General features: G+C 41.0%; 2 protein-coding genes across 25 annotated transcripts in view; one reads left to right on the forward strand and one right to left on the reverse strand.

Annotated features, from left to right (window-relative positions):
- The window catches only part of PLAG1 (PLAG1 zinc finger), a 53,593-nt gene extending 43,826 nt beyond the window's left edge, over nucleotides 1-9,767 (reverse strand). For 4 of the 8 annotated variants that reach the window (XM_064386792.1, XM_064386783.1, XM_064386776.1 and 1 more), the window contains exon 1: nucleotides 9,640-9,767. The gene's annotated coding sequence lies outside the window, so the exon portion shown is untranslated. Of the gene's footprint in view, nucleotides 1-8,105; nucleotides 8,279-9,561 lie in introns of those variants that run through there. The other 4 variants (XM_064386802.1, XM_064386740.1, XM_064386750.1 and 1 more) reach the window with 3 other exon arrangements.
- Nucleotides 8,415-13,929, forward strand: CHCHD7 (coiled-coil-helix-coiled-coil-helix domain containing 7). 17 transcript variants are annotated; one of them, XM_064386843.1, is made up of 6 exons: nucleotides 9,702-9,964; nucleotides 10,451-10,490; nucleotides 11,115-11,162; nucleotides 11,388-11,465; nucleotides 12,033-12,131; nucleotides 12,889-13,929. In XM_064386843.1, the coding sequence occupies exons 1-6, from the start codon at nucleotides 9,888-9,890 to the stop codon at nucleotides 12,988-12,990; spliced, it is 444 nt and encodes a 147-aa protein (XP_064242913.1). In that variant the 5' UTR covers nucleotides 9,702-9,887; the 3' UTR covers nucleotides 12,991-13,929. The 17 variants fall into 17 exon arrangements, with proteins under 17 accessions (XP_064242960.1, XP_064242913.1, XP_064242984.1 ...); XM_064386914.1 differs by having other exon boundaries at nucleotides 9,702-9,951; nucleotides 10,398-10,490; XM_064386908.1 differs by having other exon boundaries at nucleotides 9,702-9,951.
- Nucleotides 13,930-14,469: the final 540 nt, after the last annotated feature.

Below are 14,469 nucleotides of genomic sequence, written 5' to 3' on the forward strand. Positions count from 1 at the left end.
ACAAATGGATTCTGAGACAATAAAAGAGTTTTAAACAAGTTAAAGAAGTGCTGAGTTCAGAAAAGAGCAAATCCAAAAGAAAAGGATACACTCAGGCAGCTAAGACAAAAAACCCTTTAAAATTATAACAGGGAAAACATTACATTTTACAAGTAATGAGAAATTAAACAAGTTTGATATAAATATTTCTCGTACACTTTTTAAAGCAATTTCAACACATACTAAAACCAGCCTGAATAATTAGGATAATTAACATATTAGGATTCTTGGTTAACTTTTTAAGTAAAAAATAATGTAACTTTGTTGTTTAGGAATAGAACTGATTTCATTGTACTGGTATGCTTATAACTGTACTTAAACACCATTTAAAATAGCATGTAGCAACACCATCCTTTGACAGATGCAATAATATTTTTATTACTTTTTCTGAAACTGATTAAAATATAGCCATAAGCAATATGTTTGTGCTGGGGCATAATTAGGAGTGGTTTAGTCTGAGCACAATCCTAGTATTTAAAAGAATAAAAGAAAACTTCAAATCACAGATGAAGAAAAAAGCCTAAGGATTTAAATAACTGGAATTTATGTCTAGGCTCTTCTCTAAGCTAGGTGGTTCAATATTTCCTAGTATCTATTAGTACTATGTAAGTATTGATCACAGTAACTTCCAGTGAACAAAATAAGCCTGAACAATACTGTGTTTAGCTTTTAAACTGAACACAAAACCCTGACAATATTTTATATTTGTTTTATTTTACTTTAATACTCTTCTTAGAGTACTTGTGAGAAGAGCACCAGTAACTGATAGCAGGTAGCTAATACCATAAATTTACACCTTTGTAATGTATCATCTTATGAAAACATAAGAACAGCTGCAGGCAATTTCTACTTTTATATATTTATATTTTATCTATACTTGCATGTGATAAATGCAGTATTACTAAGCCTTGCATGTAGGCAGCTGCAGTAAATGCAAAATAGTATAAATGAAAATTCCACACGTGACAGTAGGAGTTTGAAGAAACTTAACATTTACAAACTTGTAAATGTTTTATTACTAACTATACTGGCTTGATTGAAATTTAATAGCAAGCTGCCAGAATCTCTCATTCTGCCTTTCCTTCAAAAAGATCTCCTAAAAAAAATATTCCTATACCACAACTGATTCAAAAGACATGATACTGTCCCTAAATGTCTCCTAAAAATGTGTGCATGTCTGTATCTATCCCACATATAAATGTAACATTCATGATAAATGCATACACCACACAGTAAACAGTTTTATTACAAGTGACAAGCACTTGAGACAGTAAAACCTGATTTGCGTACACAGGGTCTTTCTGCTGCTCAAGCACGTAGTATAGGGAGATCTCATTAACTCAGAATCAGATGATTTGCAGGGTTTTTTAGAAAACTCATGCTCTAGCAAAAACAAGTACATACTCAATACATGAAGAGGAAAGCTAAGTTTTCTGACAGCCTCGTTCCTTTTTGGTTATTTGGCAATTCACAGTAAATGTGCATAAGGCAAAATCAGCAATCTACATCTTATTTCCTAAGAAATAGTTTACACTTGCAGACTGCCAAATCTGATGTGACTCACAACCATAAAGAAAAGCTTTTAGGGTTAGAGATACACCGTGTCAGGCTACTGGTAAATTACCTGCAGAATACGTAAGTAAATCTACATGCAATCTGTATGGCTAAATTGTATCAAATAAAGTATTATTACAGCAATATGGAAGAGATTATTATTAGTTATCCTAACTTAAGTGAAAAAACAACTTTGACAAATAATTCCCTTTAAACACTTTCTAATCTGATTTCTAGGGATATTTTCCTTGAGAGAGGAATTTAGCACATTAAGTGCAAAAGAAGATTATAGCAATTCAGTTTACTGTAACAGACACTTTTTGCATTTTTCCAAGTTTCTTTACATAGTTATTTCTTAATTGCATCTGATGGCAATTCTGAGGTTTTACTTTCCTGACCCCCACTTGACTTTCTCAAATCTGATTTGAGGTATTTTACTTCAGAGTTGTGAGTTACTGTTGTATGCATTATAGCCACACTTGCCTGAATTCGTTTTTTTAATCTCACTTTTTGGTTTTATAATAGCTCAGACCTGTGAGGTTTTTTTTCCCTCTCTTTCCTTTCCTCTAAACAAATACCCATTGGGCCACATTTTATTTTCTTTGTGCCCCCCTGTAAGTCTATACAAGCCACCAGATTTGGTCATGAATAGAATAGCTCATCACTCTGGCTGTGTATTTTAATGCATTTGACAAGGTATCTCTACACTCTGGACAGGCAATGAAGCAGGAAGGAGAGAGAAGAAGGCTACAGAGAAGGCTATAATAGAAACTGGTTTATTCCTTCAACATGAGAATAACTATATATCCTTTCCCACGCTTCACTGTCAGGTATGTACTTATACAGTCATCTCAAACCCCTAACACATATAGTGGTTAATTTTAATGCCATGATCCTACAGTAACCGTTTGCTAGACATGCAGGGTCCATTTAAATATCAAAAATTTTAATACATCCTATGAGAAGGCCCCATCCTTCAAAACTGTGAGCACACAGCTACTCTAAAAAGCATGCTGTATCTTTTCAAAAGTCAAAAAACTCCCTCTAGTTCTACAGATTTCTGCTATTTGTCCTAAGATGAGACAATAACAGGTGAACAGTGGTACAGATGTAGATAGAAAACACTTTAACAACACAACTAAATAAAAATAAAACTGAATCTGCAGTAATGGTGACCAGTTCTGTTTAATATTAGGTTTTGTGAGCTTGCATACAATTAGGATCTTTTGCATTTGATATCTGGTGGACAACTGTTTATTAAAAATGCATTAGTAGCTGCAATCTATGCAATTTCAGATAAATGTTCACTATATGCCTTGACAACTAAAAAAAACAAAAGCATCTGTTTAAGTGATTATATTGAGAGTTAATCAGTGTTTTACATTCAAGTTACAAGATCACACAATTTAAAAATCAATATAAATTGAATTAAATTCTAGATGTGGGGTTTTTTTAGATTAGAGGAAAATACACAAATGTCTATTATCAAAATGCCCAGATAACTGCAAAAAAACCCACTCCAATGCTTCAGAAACTTAAATATTTTATATTTGATCAATACAAATGTTACTTTGTTTTAATATTTGAATTATTTTAAATAGTTTTTTAAGGCTACCTAAACATTTGGTAATCAGTTAAAGATGCTTAGCAGTTCAGTGGATAAATACTGCACATTTCTTTCAAAAGTTCTGCAAGCTAAATCCTTACTAGTAGCAGATATTTGGAGAATAACTCTTTGAAAGCAAGTTCTCTATCACTTCAGTGGTGGTCACTGCTAGCTCCTTTTAAGTCTATACTGATTTGAGAATGGTCTAAGTACTTGAACAGATTTCATGTTTTCCAGAATATTTCTGCTTGGTAAACATATAAATTTGTTCAAGAACCCTACCAAAAAGTATTTGTTCACAAAAACTGGTTTTAACAACATAAAGGGTTATGGACAGAAAATTTTAAAAACTTTTGGTTTAGTAAAAACATCTATTTTACAAAATAACCTTGAACAGTTACAAAAACAGTGGTTTATTTAGAACATGAGTAGTGCCCTCCTTAACCCATTAATTTTAAAACATATGCAATACCCTGAAAGAAGGAGACTTTAGGGCACCATTTTGACTAACCAGCTGCAGAAATGGACAACCATTAGAAGTGGCTACGCTTTGTACACAGTGTCTTTTGGAACTACACAAACTTTTTAAAGGTTTCTTAATTTAAATTTCAAAAGTTCTAAATTGAAAACTAATTTTTCAGGATAATTATTAAATTAAAACTACACACCAAGAGACACATTTGAGCTAAGCATTCAAGGAAATCTGAATGCATGTCACTTTAGATTCCTGTATTTGCTTGTACTGTTGTAGAATACTGTAGTTATTAATTTTTAAACATTACTGAATAGGATTGGTAAGTCTCTAAAAAGGATTTTAATACATTTACACCTCTTCTGTTTACCTAGAAAAAGTAGGTTAACTTTACCAACAACAGACCATAGTATTTGTTTCCTCAGGTGTTTTAATTTTAGAAAAATCTTGAAAAAATCAAACTGTATCATGTATGGAATCAGACCAATACATAATAAAGAAGATTATCTTAACTCTTAGAACAAGGAAGCTTTGAAAGTTACTTTGTATTTTTATTTTAAAAAAACACTTCATCACTGTAAGAATTCTGTTTTCTACAAAAGAGTAAGTTTGTAAAAAAATAATCCTAAACAACATTTTTTCTGCAGTTATTATCTCCATCTGGATTATACCTTAAAATTAAATCCAGTTTAGAAGAGTATCAAATTCTGAGAGAACACCCTTTCCTCTTTCTCCACCCTAAATCCTGCATTTTGTACTATGGTTGGATACACTGAATTTACTTTGTAATACACAGCTGTAAGTCAAGAAAGATACTCCACAACACTGCTTCTTTCACATTGTTATTACCAGTGTCTATACCTATTTTCAGCATTAAAATATTAATGATTAAAAAGCTGCAACTTAGGTAAAAATGTAGAGGCATGTTAAGCACTTCATACTGATGGTCACAGAAACAGCATTTGAAGAGTTCTCAGTACCATTAACTAGTTTATTTAAGTTAGTTCTGCACATCTAGTACCATCTGTCTATCTACACTGCTACATTAAAACTACCAACATATGGTGAACTGCTATTAATTTATCAAATTTCTATGCATTCCAGGGTAATGTTACTTCAGTCAATAAAAATAATAGATCAGTTTAAGAAATATTCAGAAAGGAACTTTAAAGTCTGAATTCTTACTAACTATAAAAGAAATCTATAAACCATAAAAGGCAATTTTGGAAAAACATTCAATATCATTCCTTCATAGAAAATGATTAATCTTTCTTCCTTAATGACCCTTTTTTCTAACCTAAGAGTAGTTAATGTGATTTAATTTTCACAACTGTGAGTCACTGGAAAACTTTGAGATTTCTGCCCAAATCTTTAACCACAAGGCTATCCTAGGCAACAAGTTTCTTTGGTCACACTTGCAGAAAGGGTACAGATCATTTGCAAGCACATGCTATTCAACACAGAGGGCTATCACAAGTCCTACTCAACTTTCACAAATTCACAGAAAACATGTGCTGCAACAGCCTCCATCCAAGTTCAGTACCCCATCTCCCCTCTCAAGAACCACATACCTGTACTCAGTTTTCAATCTAGAACTAAGTACAAAGACTCCAAAAACAAAGCAAGTGTAAAGGCAACATTGCAACTCCTCATAAAGGTATCAAATTGCCATGTTAAGAGGCAATGCTAATTTTTTAAAATAGGACATTCAAAAATAAAATTAAAATACATAAGAGATAACAGGGACAAGCACAGCATTTCACATCATCACAGTTAAACATTTACAAGTTAAATATTAAGAAAAAAACCAGTATCAGCCAAAACCCATGCTAAAAGCATGCATGCATACACACATGCACATATATACATGACACCAGACCACAGTTAGGATTACTTTTCTTTCTTTAAATAAAGCCAGAGGCAATTCTTCCAAGTGATGTTTTAACTACACACCTAAGGTGTACTTGTAATGAGTCCCTACTTTGGCAAATTAAAACCTACAGTTATTTTTCAGTATTTTCAAAACCTTTGGGGATGGTTTAGGAGATTTAGGCATAGAATAAACTTTTGAACAAACTCACATGTTCCCAACAAAACTGAATGTATTCAAAGTAAAAATAATGTACTTCACAACTTGCACAAAATGTCTGTGAAATTGCCCTACACACAGGGAATTCATCTCCTCCCACAGAACTCACAGCTAGCGGAACAGCACTAGATCTTAATATTAAAGAACCTGAGACTATTTCATTTCTGCAACATACAATCCAAAAACCACTCTCCAAAACACAGCATTTTAAGTAACACACCAAAAAAACTCCCCTGAAGACCTGCTACACACAAAAGAATTGCTTTGATCCCAACGATTCTGCACGTTTCCCCCTGTTATCCTTCCCTAATTTATCAGGCTAGGGCCGATTTGATACCTTTCCATGAAAAAAAAAAACAACGAACCACCCCTCTGCTAGAGGCAGAGGTGCTGCAGAGGTGATGATAACCCCAGGAAAAGAGAAGCTGTCTCTTTAAAATGCCCTGCTATGTCCCTGATCCCACGTGGAACCAACATCAGCAGCACTTTCGCATTAACTTCAATGTGAGGCGAGATGAGGCATCATTATTTCATATAAATAAAACGAGGAGACTGCAGAATACATTCTTTGTAGGAGACAAGCAGGTGAACCGAACGTGCCAGGGAAATCAGCAACCACCCGCAGAAGAGGTGCCCTGCCCCCGAGCCCTCTCTGCTCTCCCTATGGAGCATTAGCTCAACCCCACACCACTCTCAAGAATCCAGCTCAAATACAGGAATGAGCCACCAAGGAAACTGGAAATTCAAAGGCAACGAAAATGCACTTTATAAACCGGAAAGGTTTACTCTTTGCCTCACACATCCTAATTAGATCAGGAAAGTGACACTACAAAAGCATTACATTCCGGTCCGAAAAAAAAAAAAAAAAAGAAAGAAAAAAAAAAAAGGAAAGAAAAAGACAGAGGAAAAGAAAAGAGCCCCCACCTCCTCAAATCCCCCAAAAACACACACACAAAAAAAGCATTAAAAAAGGAAGTTATAAAGCACCACATCCAGCATTTATCTTATCTAGGATCACTCCACATTACCCCCAAGTTATACACTTTCTGCACCATCATCTCCCCCTACCTCTCTGTCCTGAAAGGGATTTTCACGTTTTCTCATTGTCGGTGGCGAGTTATAAGAGGCTTTTGCCTTTCCAAAGAATTCATCAACAAAAAAAAATAATAAATATTAACTCCTTGCTCCCTGAAACCTTAAAACGGTCTCGGGAAGACACGGGTTTTATACTGTTACCTTGAGGAAGAAAAGGGGGAGCAGCCCCGATTTTTAGGTATTTTTTGGCATTTTTTTCTGATTTTTATTTTGTTATATGCCTCAGTTCTCCCTCCATTTTGGTTGTTTATGATACTGACAACAAGCTGTCCCTGCTCTCTCTCTCTCTCTCTCCGGATCTCTCCTGCTTTCAGTTAGCAAACCCCCCTCCCCAATGCAACACGACTCAGCACTTACTTGGGTTCACACTTTTCTCTAAACACACACCGATGGGGAAGGGAAAAGCTCCTGGGCTACTCGGAGGGAGAGAGCAGGCAAATTCGTTTCTTTATTACGAAAAAAAAAACTTTTGTCCAAAAAACGACGGGAAAGGGGGGTCGAGTGCCCCAAAGTCACTCCGGATCCCCCCAAAGACGCAGCCGCCAGGTCCGGGGGACACCCCACGGGTAGCCGGGTCCACGGGGGAAATTTCTGTGCAAAATTTGTCCGGTTTGAGGCGGTGGGCGAATTTATATTAATTTTTTCCCTCATTTTTCGGCACCGCGGTCTCTAATGTCTTCCGCTCCCTCTCTCGCCGCTCTCGCCGCTGTCACTGCATTCACAGCACAGGCTCCGGAGAGGCGAGGAGGGGAGGGGGCGGCCGCGCCGCTCCTGCCCCTGCCCCGCGGCCCCGGGCCCGGCCGCCGCGGGGGTCGGCGGCGGGCACCCCGCGCCCTCCTGCCGTCCCACGGGCAGCCCCGCCGCCTCGCCCGCTCCTCGCGAACCAGCAGAGCGCCGCGGGGAGGGAGGGGAGGAGTGGAGGAAACTCCTGAGAGAGGTTTTTCTGAAAATCATCTCTTTCTCCCTCCGAGGGAGGGGAAGGGGGGTGGGGGGGGGGGGGGCACCGCTCGCTCGGCTCCCCTCCCCTGCTTTTCCCCCCGGGGGGGTCCGACGCGGGGCGGCGGGGGGCTGCGGGAGATGGGGGGAGAGGGATGGAAGGGAGGGATGGTTAACACAAACTTTTCCTCACTGCTCGCTGCTCCTCTCTCCTCTCCCCCCTCCTTCTCCTCCTCCCCCTTCATAATTTAAATAACCCTGATATTTCCCTGCTAAACCCCGGCGCCTGCCCCCCAAACCCGCAGCAGACTCACCGCGGGAGCCTCAGCATCCCCTCTGCGCCCCGTTTCCACCCTTTACAGTGTTCTCCGATTTTTCTGTAATTTTTTCCCCATATTTCGGGCTGGACGCGGCGGGCCTGGAAATTGTTTGCTTTCCCGTCTTTCCAGCAGCCATTGTAGTGTATGCGCTGCGGTGCAGCCCAGCCTGCCGCACACGCCGCGCCCACACCGCCCGCCGCCCACACGCACCGCGGGTTGGACGCCTCCCCCAGTCAGTCAGGGCCGCGGCCGCGCCCCGCCGCCGGCGCCTGCGGCCCGCGCCGCCCGCCCCGTTGGTGGAAGGAGGCGCCGCTCACGGCCGGGGCGGGCGCGGCGCCGCCGCCATTGGCGGCCCGGCCGTGCCACTCAGAGCCGCCGGGGCGTGGGCGGCGGCGGCGCGGGGCCGGGGGGAGCCGCGGGGCCGGGAGCGGGGTAGGCTGCGCCCGTACTTAAGCGCGTTGCCCGAGCCGCTGACGTCTTTCGAATTGGAGACGGGCTGCCCCGCTCCCGCCCCGGGCTCCAGCGGACACGGCCGGGGACGGAGGTGAGTGCCGCCGGCGGCGACCCGCGCTGTGCCCGCCCGCCGCTTCCCCTTCCCGGCCGGCGCTGGGAAGTCTCGCTCGACCTTCGCCGCCCGCGGGCCGGGGCAGCCCCGCTCGGGCCCGGCGGCGGCGCGGCCCGGGCACCGCTCCCTGGCGGCAGGTGGTGCCGAGGGGAGGCGGCGGGAGCGGCCGCGGGGAACGAGCCGGGGCGGGGGAAGGGGTCGCCGGGCGCCTCCGGCCGCTCCGCCGCCGGCGGAAGGCAGGGACCGGGCGGGGGGCGCCGGCCTCGCCTCCGCACCTGGACGGCCCCGGCCTTGCCCGGGAAGCCGAGCTGGGCGAGGGCGGCAGCTCCGCGGTGCTGAGCGTCAGGGAGCGCCGGCTGCCTCCTCCTGCCTCCGCCGCCGTAACAGCCCAAAATGCCGCAGGAATTTTAGTCCGGCCTTGGCTCCAGGGCTCAAAGTTTTAATGAGCTGGTCTGCATTGCAGCATAATTAGCGAATTTGTGTCTGTATGTGTGCATTTAAAGCAGACCAAACGCGGGAGCCTGTAGCGAAGTGCCCTGATGGTTTATGAACTGAAAAAGCCCTAGGGTTAAAGAGTGCCAGCAACAGCCCTGGTTCTCTGTGGTACAGTTTACAACTGTTAATGTGTTAAAGCATAATTAAGAACTGTGGCATAGACAAGCCTTCGGTTGTGGTTGGGCTCTGACCTGTAATCTGAAAGCAGGAAGGGAAGCCCGTACATGTGCAAAACCTGGGAGGAGGGGGAAGCTCGCTTCCTGCCCAACCGCTCATTCAGTCACACAGCAGCATTTCGGCGTGACCCGCCTGCCCTTCCAGCTGATAGTGTTTCAAGTCTGAAGTACTTCGGAGAGGGGGAGAGAGCAACACGCGCAGGAGCTATCAGACCTTTTGGGTAGTACTAAGAATGTTTAAGCATTTGCCCGCTCCGAGCTGTGCATCTTCATTAGAACCTGAACTGCTTACTCGTTAAGTAGGTGTTTAATGGTTTGCGTGCGTTGTTCCTTAGACTGGGCACGGTTGCAGACTCTGGTAGTGTAATCACACAGAAAGTGTCAAGTGCAGTTTGTATAAGGAACACTGATTATGACGGCCTATCATATGACTCACAAGTATTCTTTCAGAGAGTAAGTAGTCTTTCAGAGAGTAAGTCTGAAGTCAGAGTGACACTGTACACCTTGAGGCATGTCTGCTTAGGCAGTAATAGCAATGAAATGTGGAGTTATAACACAGATGTGCAAACATGTAAAAAATCTTGTTTCTTTTGTGGTGAGTTAGGTGAGGCATCGTGGTATGCTTCTTTTGCTTCCTACTTCTCCCTTCTCTCCTCCTTTCTCGAAGTCTGTGATGATGCTAGTATACCTGCTTGTGTTTCTATTTGAGTTGGAAGTGCCTCATCAGAAATGCACTTCCACCCATCAAAAAAGAGAACATTTGCCTGGCTTGTGAAATTAACTTAAGCACTGGATAGTTCTCAAAGGAAAGTGAAAGCATTTACCCCCCCCATGCTGTTAATTAAAAGGCCCATTTGCAGAAGATAATTATATGGAATGCAAAGAGTACTCTAAGCATCAGGAAAGTATACATGCACAGCTTGTAAAACCTAGGGCTTATTTGCTGGAAGTAGTTTACTCTTACCCAAGGAAGAAACCCCATCTAAAGCATGGTTTTCTATGAGCTATAAAGAGCAGTGTTTGAATTTTTTTTTTTAATCTGGTGTCAAGAAAAACAGGCTTTTTACCGCAGACTTGCACTTATCATTCCCTAATGTGCACAGCAACAGGTCAAGGTTAAAGATTAGCACCGATTTTTTTCAAGTAAGTAAAAACCAACAAGATTAATTTGTGCCCCTCATTAGCAGTACTTTAATTCTCTCTCTGTCGTGTGTTTCTGATTGCATTGATTCAAGCAGTCATCTGGTCAACATTAATTTATTTTTTGCTAGATTTAGTATTTGTTTGGAACACGTACCTGTATCACCATATGTGTGCCGGAGCCAATGTATAGGAAGCCGTAAAGGGAAAGAGGGTCTGCTGTTCATCTTGATGTCATCATCTTGGATCAGTGTAGAGTCTTGGCACCGAACTCTGTGTCTCTCAAGCTTACAGAGTCAGTGTCAAACTGCTAAATGGTAAAAAATATGATTCAAGCTGTCATACACAGTGTAAGAGGGTCTGGTCCCACCTTGCGGTGAAACCAGTTCTTTTTCTATTAAATATTTGCTACAGCAACATAGGAGATGGTTGGGCACTTGTCGTACCTGAGAGAGCTCAGTGATGATGCAGATGTGATCCAGCTAAGGAGTAGGAACAAATCTGGAAAAGTTTACTTGCACATTCCTCCCACACACTACTTAATTGAAGTGTCTACAGTGTGTTGGCTGTGAAAGCTTCTATGGAGCTGTTTCTCCTACATGTGGTCACTTCCTCCATCATACACAGGCTGGTGTGAGAGCTGCAGTGGCTCCCTTCTCTGCAGGAATTTATCAGGTAATGAGCAGTCTTGGCAATGGGCTAAACTTGCCAGTGTTTTCTTGCTGTTACAGCTCTTGAAATAACACTTTGCAAAAGAAGGTTTGTTGTTTTGTTTAGTATTCTTTTTAAGATAACAAAACTGTGTGTTGCTAGAAGGTCTTTATTACATCCTGAAATTCAGACTTAATCCTGAGTTACTGTTAAAAGTGGATACTTAACCTGTTTATTTTCCCTTTCTAGCCAAGGTACGAGTATCTGTCTAGAATGTCCAGGCATGCAAAAAAGCTTAGAGATCACGATATAAATCCATGTCTAGCGGTAAGATGATCAAATTCAGATTTCTGTCTGTACATTTCAATGCCAAATAATGCACTTTCTAGGGGAATATTTTGTGGATAGCACACTGGTGTTATAGCACTTTGCATTAAAAGTTTCTTTAGAGTTTGAAGATGGGAAGGGCTGAAAATCATCCATTATAATAAGCATGAAATAATAAGTTAATTCCCCTAATAAATAGGAGTAATACAACCGCTGGCAGTCTCTTAAATTTTCTGTCCCTAAAATGAGACCCTGAAATCCTGGTTAGACAAGCTTGGTTATTTAAAGTCTTTTGTGAGTTATACCAAGCATCATTATAAACAAATATTCTATGGACTCTGCACTTACTGTCTGAAGAGTACTATTCACTGCTATCTCCACATTAAATCACTGCTTGGAAGTACTGATGATCCTTTGTAATAGGTGTTACTTTGCTCTCTTTGATAGTGTTCTTTCATCTGAAGAGCTCACTCCTATCTTCATAGATATTCTGGGACTTGTTAAAATATTTAAACACTGAGTACAGTAACTTCCCTCAGCTCTGAAGTATATTTTCCCCTATTAAAGGAAACAGATGCCACTACAAAATGTATGGATGACAACAACTATAACAAGGATATGTGTACTGATTATTTTTTGAAGTACAAAAACTGCAGAAAATTCTGGGTAAGCACAGTAAACTTTCTAAATTTTACTCCCTGCTTTGCTTTATGCACATTATTTCTGACATGCTGCTTTCTAAACCCTTCAAACTCAGCTAATGATGTTTTTATGGTAACTTACCAGCCCAGGTAGTATCAGTATGCGTTGCTGTAAGACTTAAGCACATGCACATCAAAGAACTTCACTTGATTGTTCTGGGTTTACTCTCTTAGACTGTGAGTCAGTGTTCTTGCAGTACCTGATTTTTTTTTCCTCTGAACTTGAGTCACATATTTCTAGTAATAAGTTCTCTCTTAAACTGATGCAGTGAAAAAATTCTGAGGCAAGGTAAGGTTATCTGGTTTCCCACTGGCTTGGATCATGTTTACTTTAACCTGGTATAAAGCTTATTTGGTGGTGGAGAAATACCATGAAGATTTATGTGCAGTTAAACTGTTTTCTGCTGTTTCCTTATACTATTGAAGTAAAGAGGTTTTAGCTTAGCCTTTAAATACTTAGGCAAATTACAAAAAAACCTATTTACAGACAAATGTGCATTGGTCTGGCATAGAGTAATGGGAATACTGATTGGGCTGTATTCTGAAGCAGCAAGGTAAACTCTCAGGTATCTTGAACTAACTACTAGTACATTTAGTTACCAGCTAATCAGGCTTTTAGAGTTACCTGGGTCTTGATATATGAAGCATTTTCCTATTAAAGAATCTTGTTCATTCAGAGCTCATGGAAATATGTTCTCATGGTCACTTTGTTCTATTTTCAGCATGGAATTATGATGCAAAGGAAGAGAAGTGGTGTGAAACCAGAGATGCCCTCAGCAGAAGAAAGAAAGAAAATCTTGGAATCAATGGGGAAGCCCTACTGACTAAAAACCTGAATTGATGGACTGTTGTCACTGTACACATGAAGACTTAGCAGCAGCAAGTTACCATTTTAAGAACTGGATTTTGCAGTTGCCATATGTTGGATTAAAATAAGGTCTTAAATTTTGAAATGCGTGAGCTTTCTCGGATAGAGCTTCCCTGGGTTTGTTCCTCTTTCCTGTATAGGAACCTGGCCTCTCTTTATTGGAAGATATGGGTCTCACTGCAACTTGTGTAGAAACTTTTGGAAGTAGAAACTACCTTGCTGTGAAATGCTAAATATGAAATTAATGTAACTTGAAGAAAGCCTGTTTGAAACGATGGGCTGGTGAGCATTGCAATGTGGTTCTAAGTTCTAAGACTGCAGCAGGTTGAGAAGCTGGTACATGCAACATGTTTCTTGCACTCAGCTGTTCTGCTCAATAGTATGGATTTACTATGTGTGATTTCATCACTATTTTCACATGTTGAATTCTGTGTCCCCAGTTTAAATAAGACTGTTCATGAAGTAAAATCCTAAATCCACCAAGCTTGTCCTTGGGTCTGCCACTGCACTTGTCAGTGACAGCAGAAGCTTGCAGTAAGTCAGATCTGCAAGCTCTGCTAGTTAGAAGGTTAGAGAGACTGAAGATAAAACTGAACTCCTCAGGTCTGAGCTGCATAGTAATTTCTGCAGATAGTAAATAGATACTTTGGTGGCGGGCAGGCAGAGGGGACTTGCAGGCATGTAAACAGATCCTCTGAGTGACATTGCAGGTTTAACTATAGTACATCTATCTAAGACTCTGGACAGCTGAAACCTGGGGTTTGGAAATGCTTACTCATACAAGATTACGAAGCTCAGTTTAAACAGGTACTCTAATCTTAAATAAGGTTGTTGGGGTTTTTTTTTAGCTAAATTAAACTACTAATAAATGTAAACAGGTTGCTGTCTAGTGAAAGCAGTGTTTTTTACCTTTTAACTTCTGGTGTTCTGGCTTAAAAGTTTGTATCCTGTGATAAAACAGAAAAACTACTGTCATGAGCTCAGGTTCCATGTGAAATCCTTTAGTTCTTACTGGGATCAACTTGGCAGAACTCTGGCTGACCTCATGAAAGATGGTGTAAAAGTGTTGTCTCTCTATTTAGACTGTTTTGGAAAGACTTCATGGCTTTCTGTTTCTCCTGTCTGGGTTGTCTTGTTTCTTTCCACTGTAGGCCTATTTCTATGCTTGCAGTGATTTTAGGCTGTTTCCTTGTTGTTTGATCTGACTAGTAACTCCACAAAATCTGCTTTTGCTCTTCCTTTCTGCTCTCTGTTTACATCTGAGTTTTGAAATTGATTGATCCTACCTTCTCCGTTGGAATGAGTGTGTAACTTTATGCCTTTTGAGTATGAAATTCTCCAAGCAAAGCTGTACAGCCTTCAAACATGTCACAAGTTCTCTTGTCAGTTCCTGGCAAGGAAAATGTACTTTCTTCCATCTAGGCCATAAGATTCT

This window comes from Passer domesticus, chromosome 1 (assembly GCF_036417665.1).
Source record: "Passer domesticus isolate bPasDom1 chromosome 1, bPasDom1.hap1, whole genome shotgun sequence".
Lineage (NCBI taxonomy): Eukaryota > Metazoa > Chordata > Aves > Passeriformes > Passeridae > Passer > Passer domesticus.

Bases quoted from the DNA above. Each gene is read 5' to 3' on its own strand.
- CHCHD7 (XM_064386828.1), top strand. From the start codon at position 9,883: ATGAAATGTGGAGTTATAACACAGATGTGCAAACATGTAAAAAATCTT. The intron at 10,491-11,114 runs GTAAGTAAAAAC...CATCATACACAG, and splicing joins TTAGCACCGATTTTTTTCAA to GCTGGTGTGAGAGCTGCAGT. The intron at 12,132-12,888 runs GTAAGCACAGTA...TTCTATTTTCAG, and splicing joins AAAACTGCAGAAAATTCTGG to CATGGAATTATGATGCAAAG.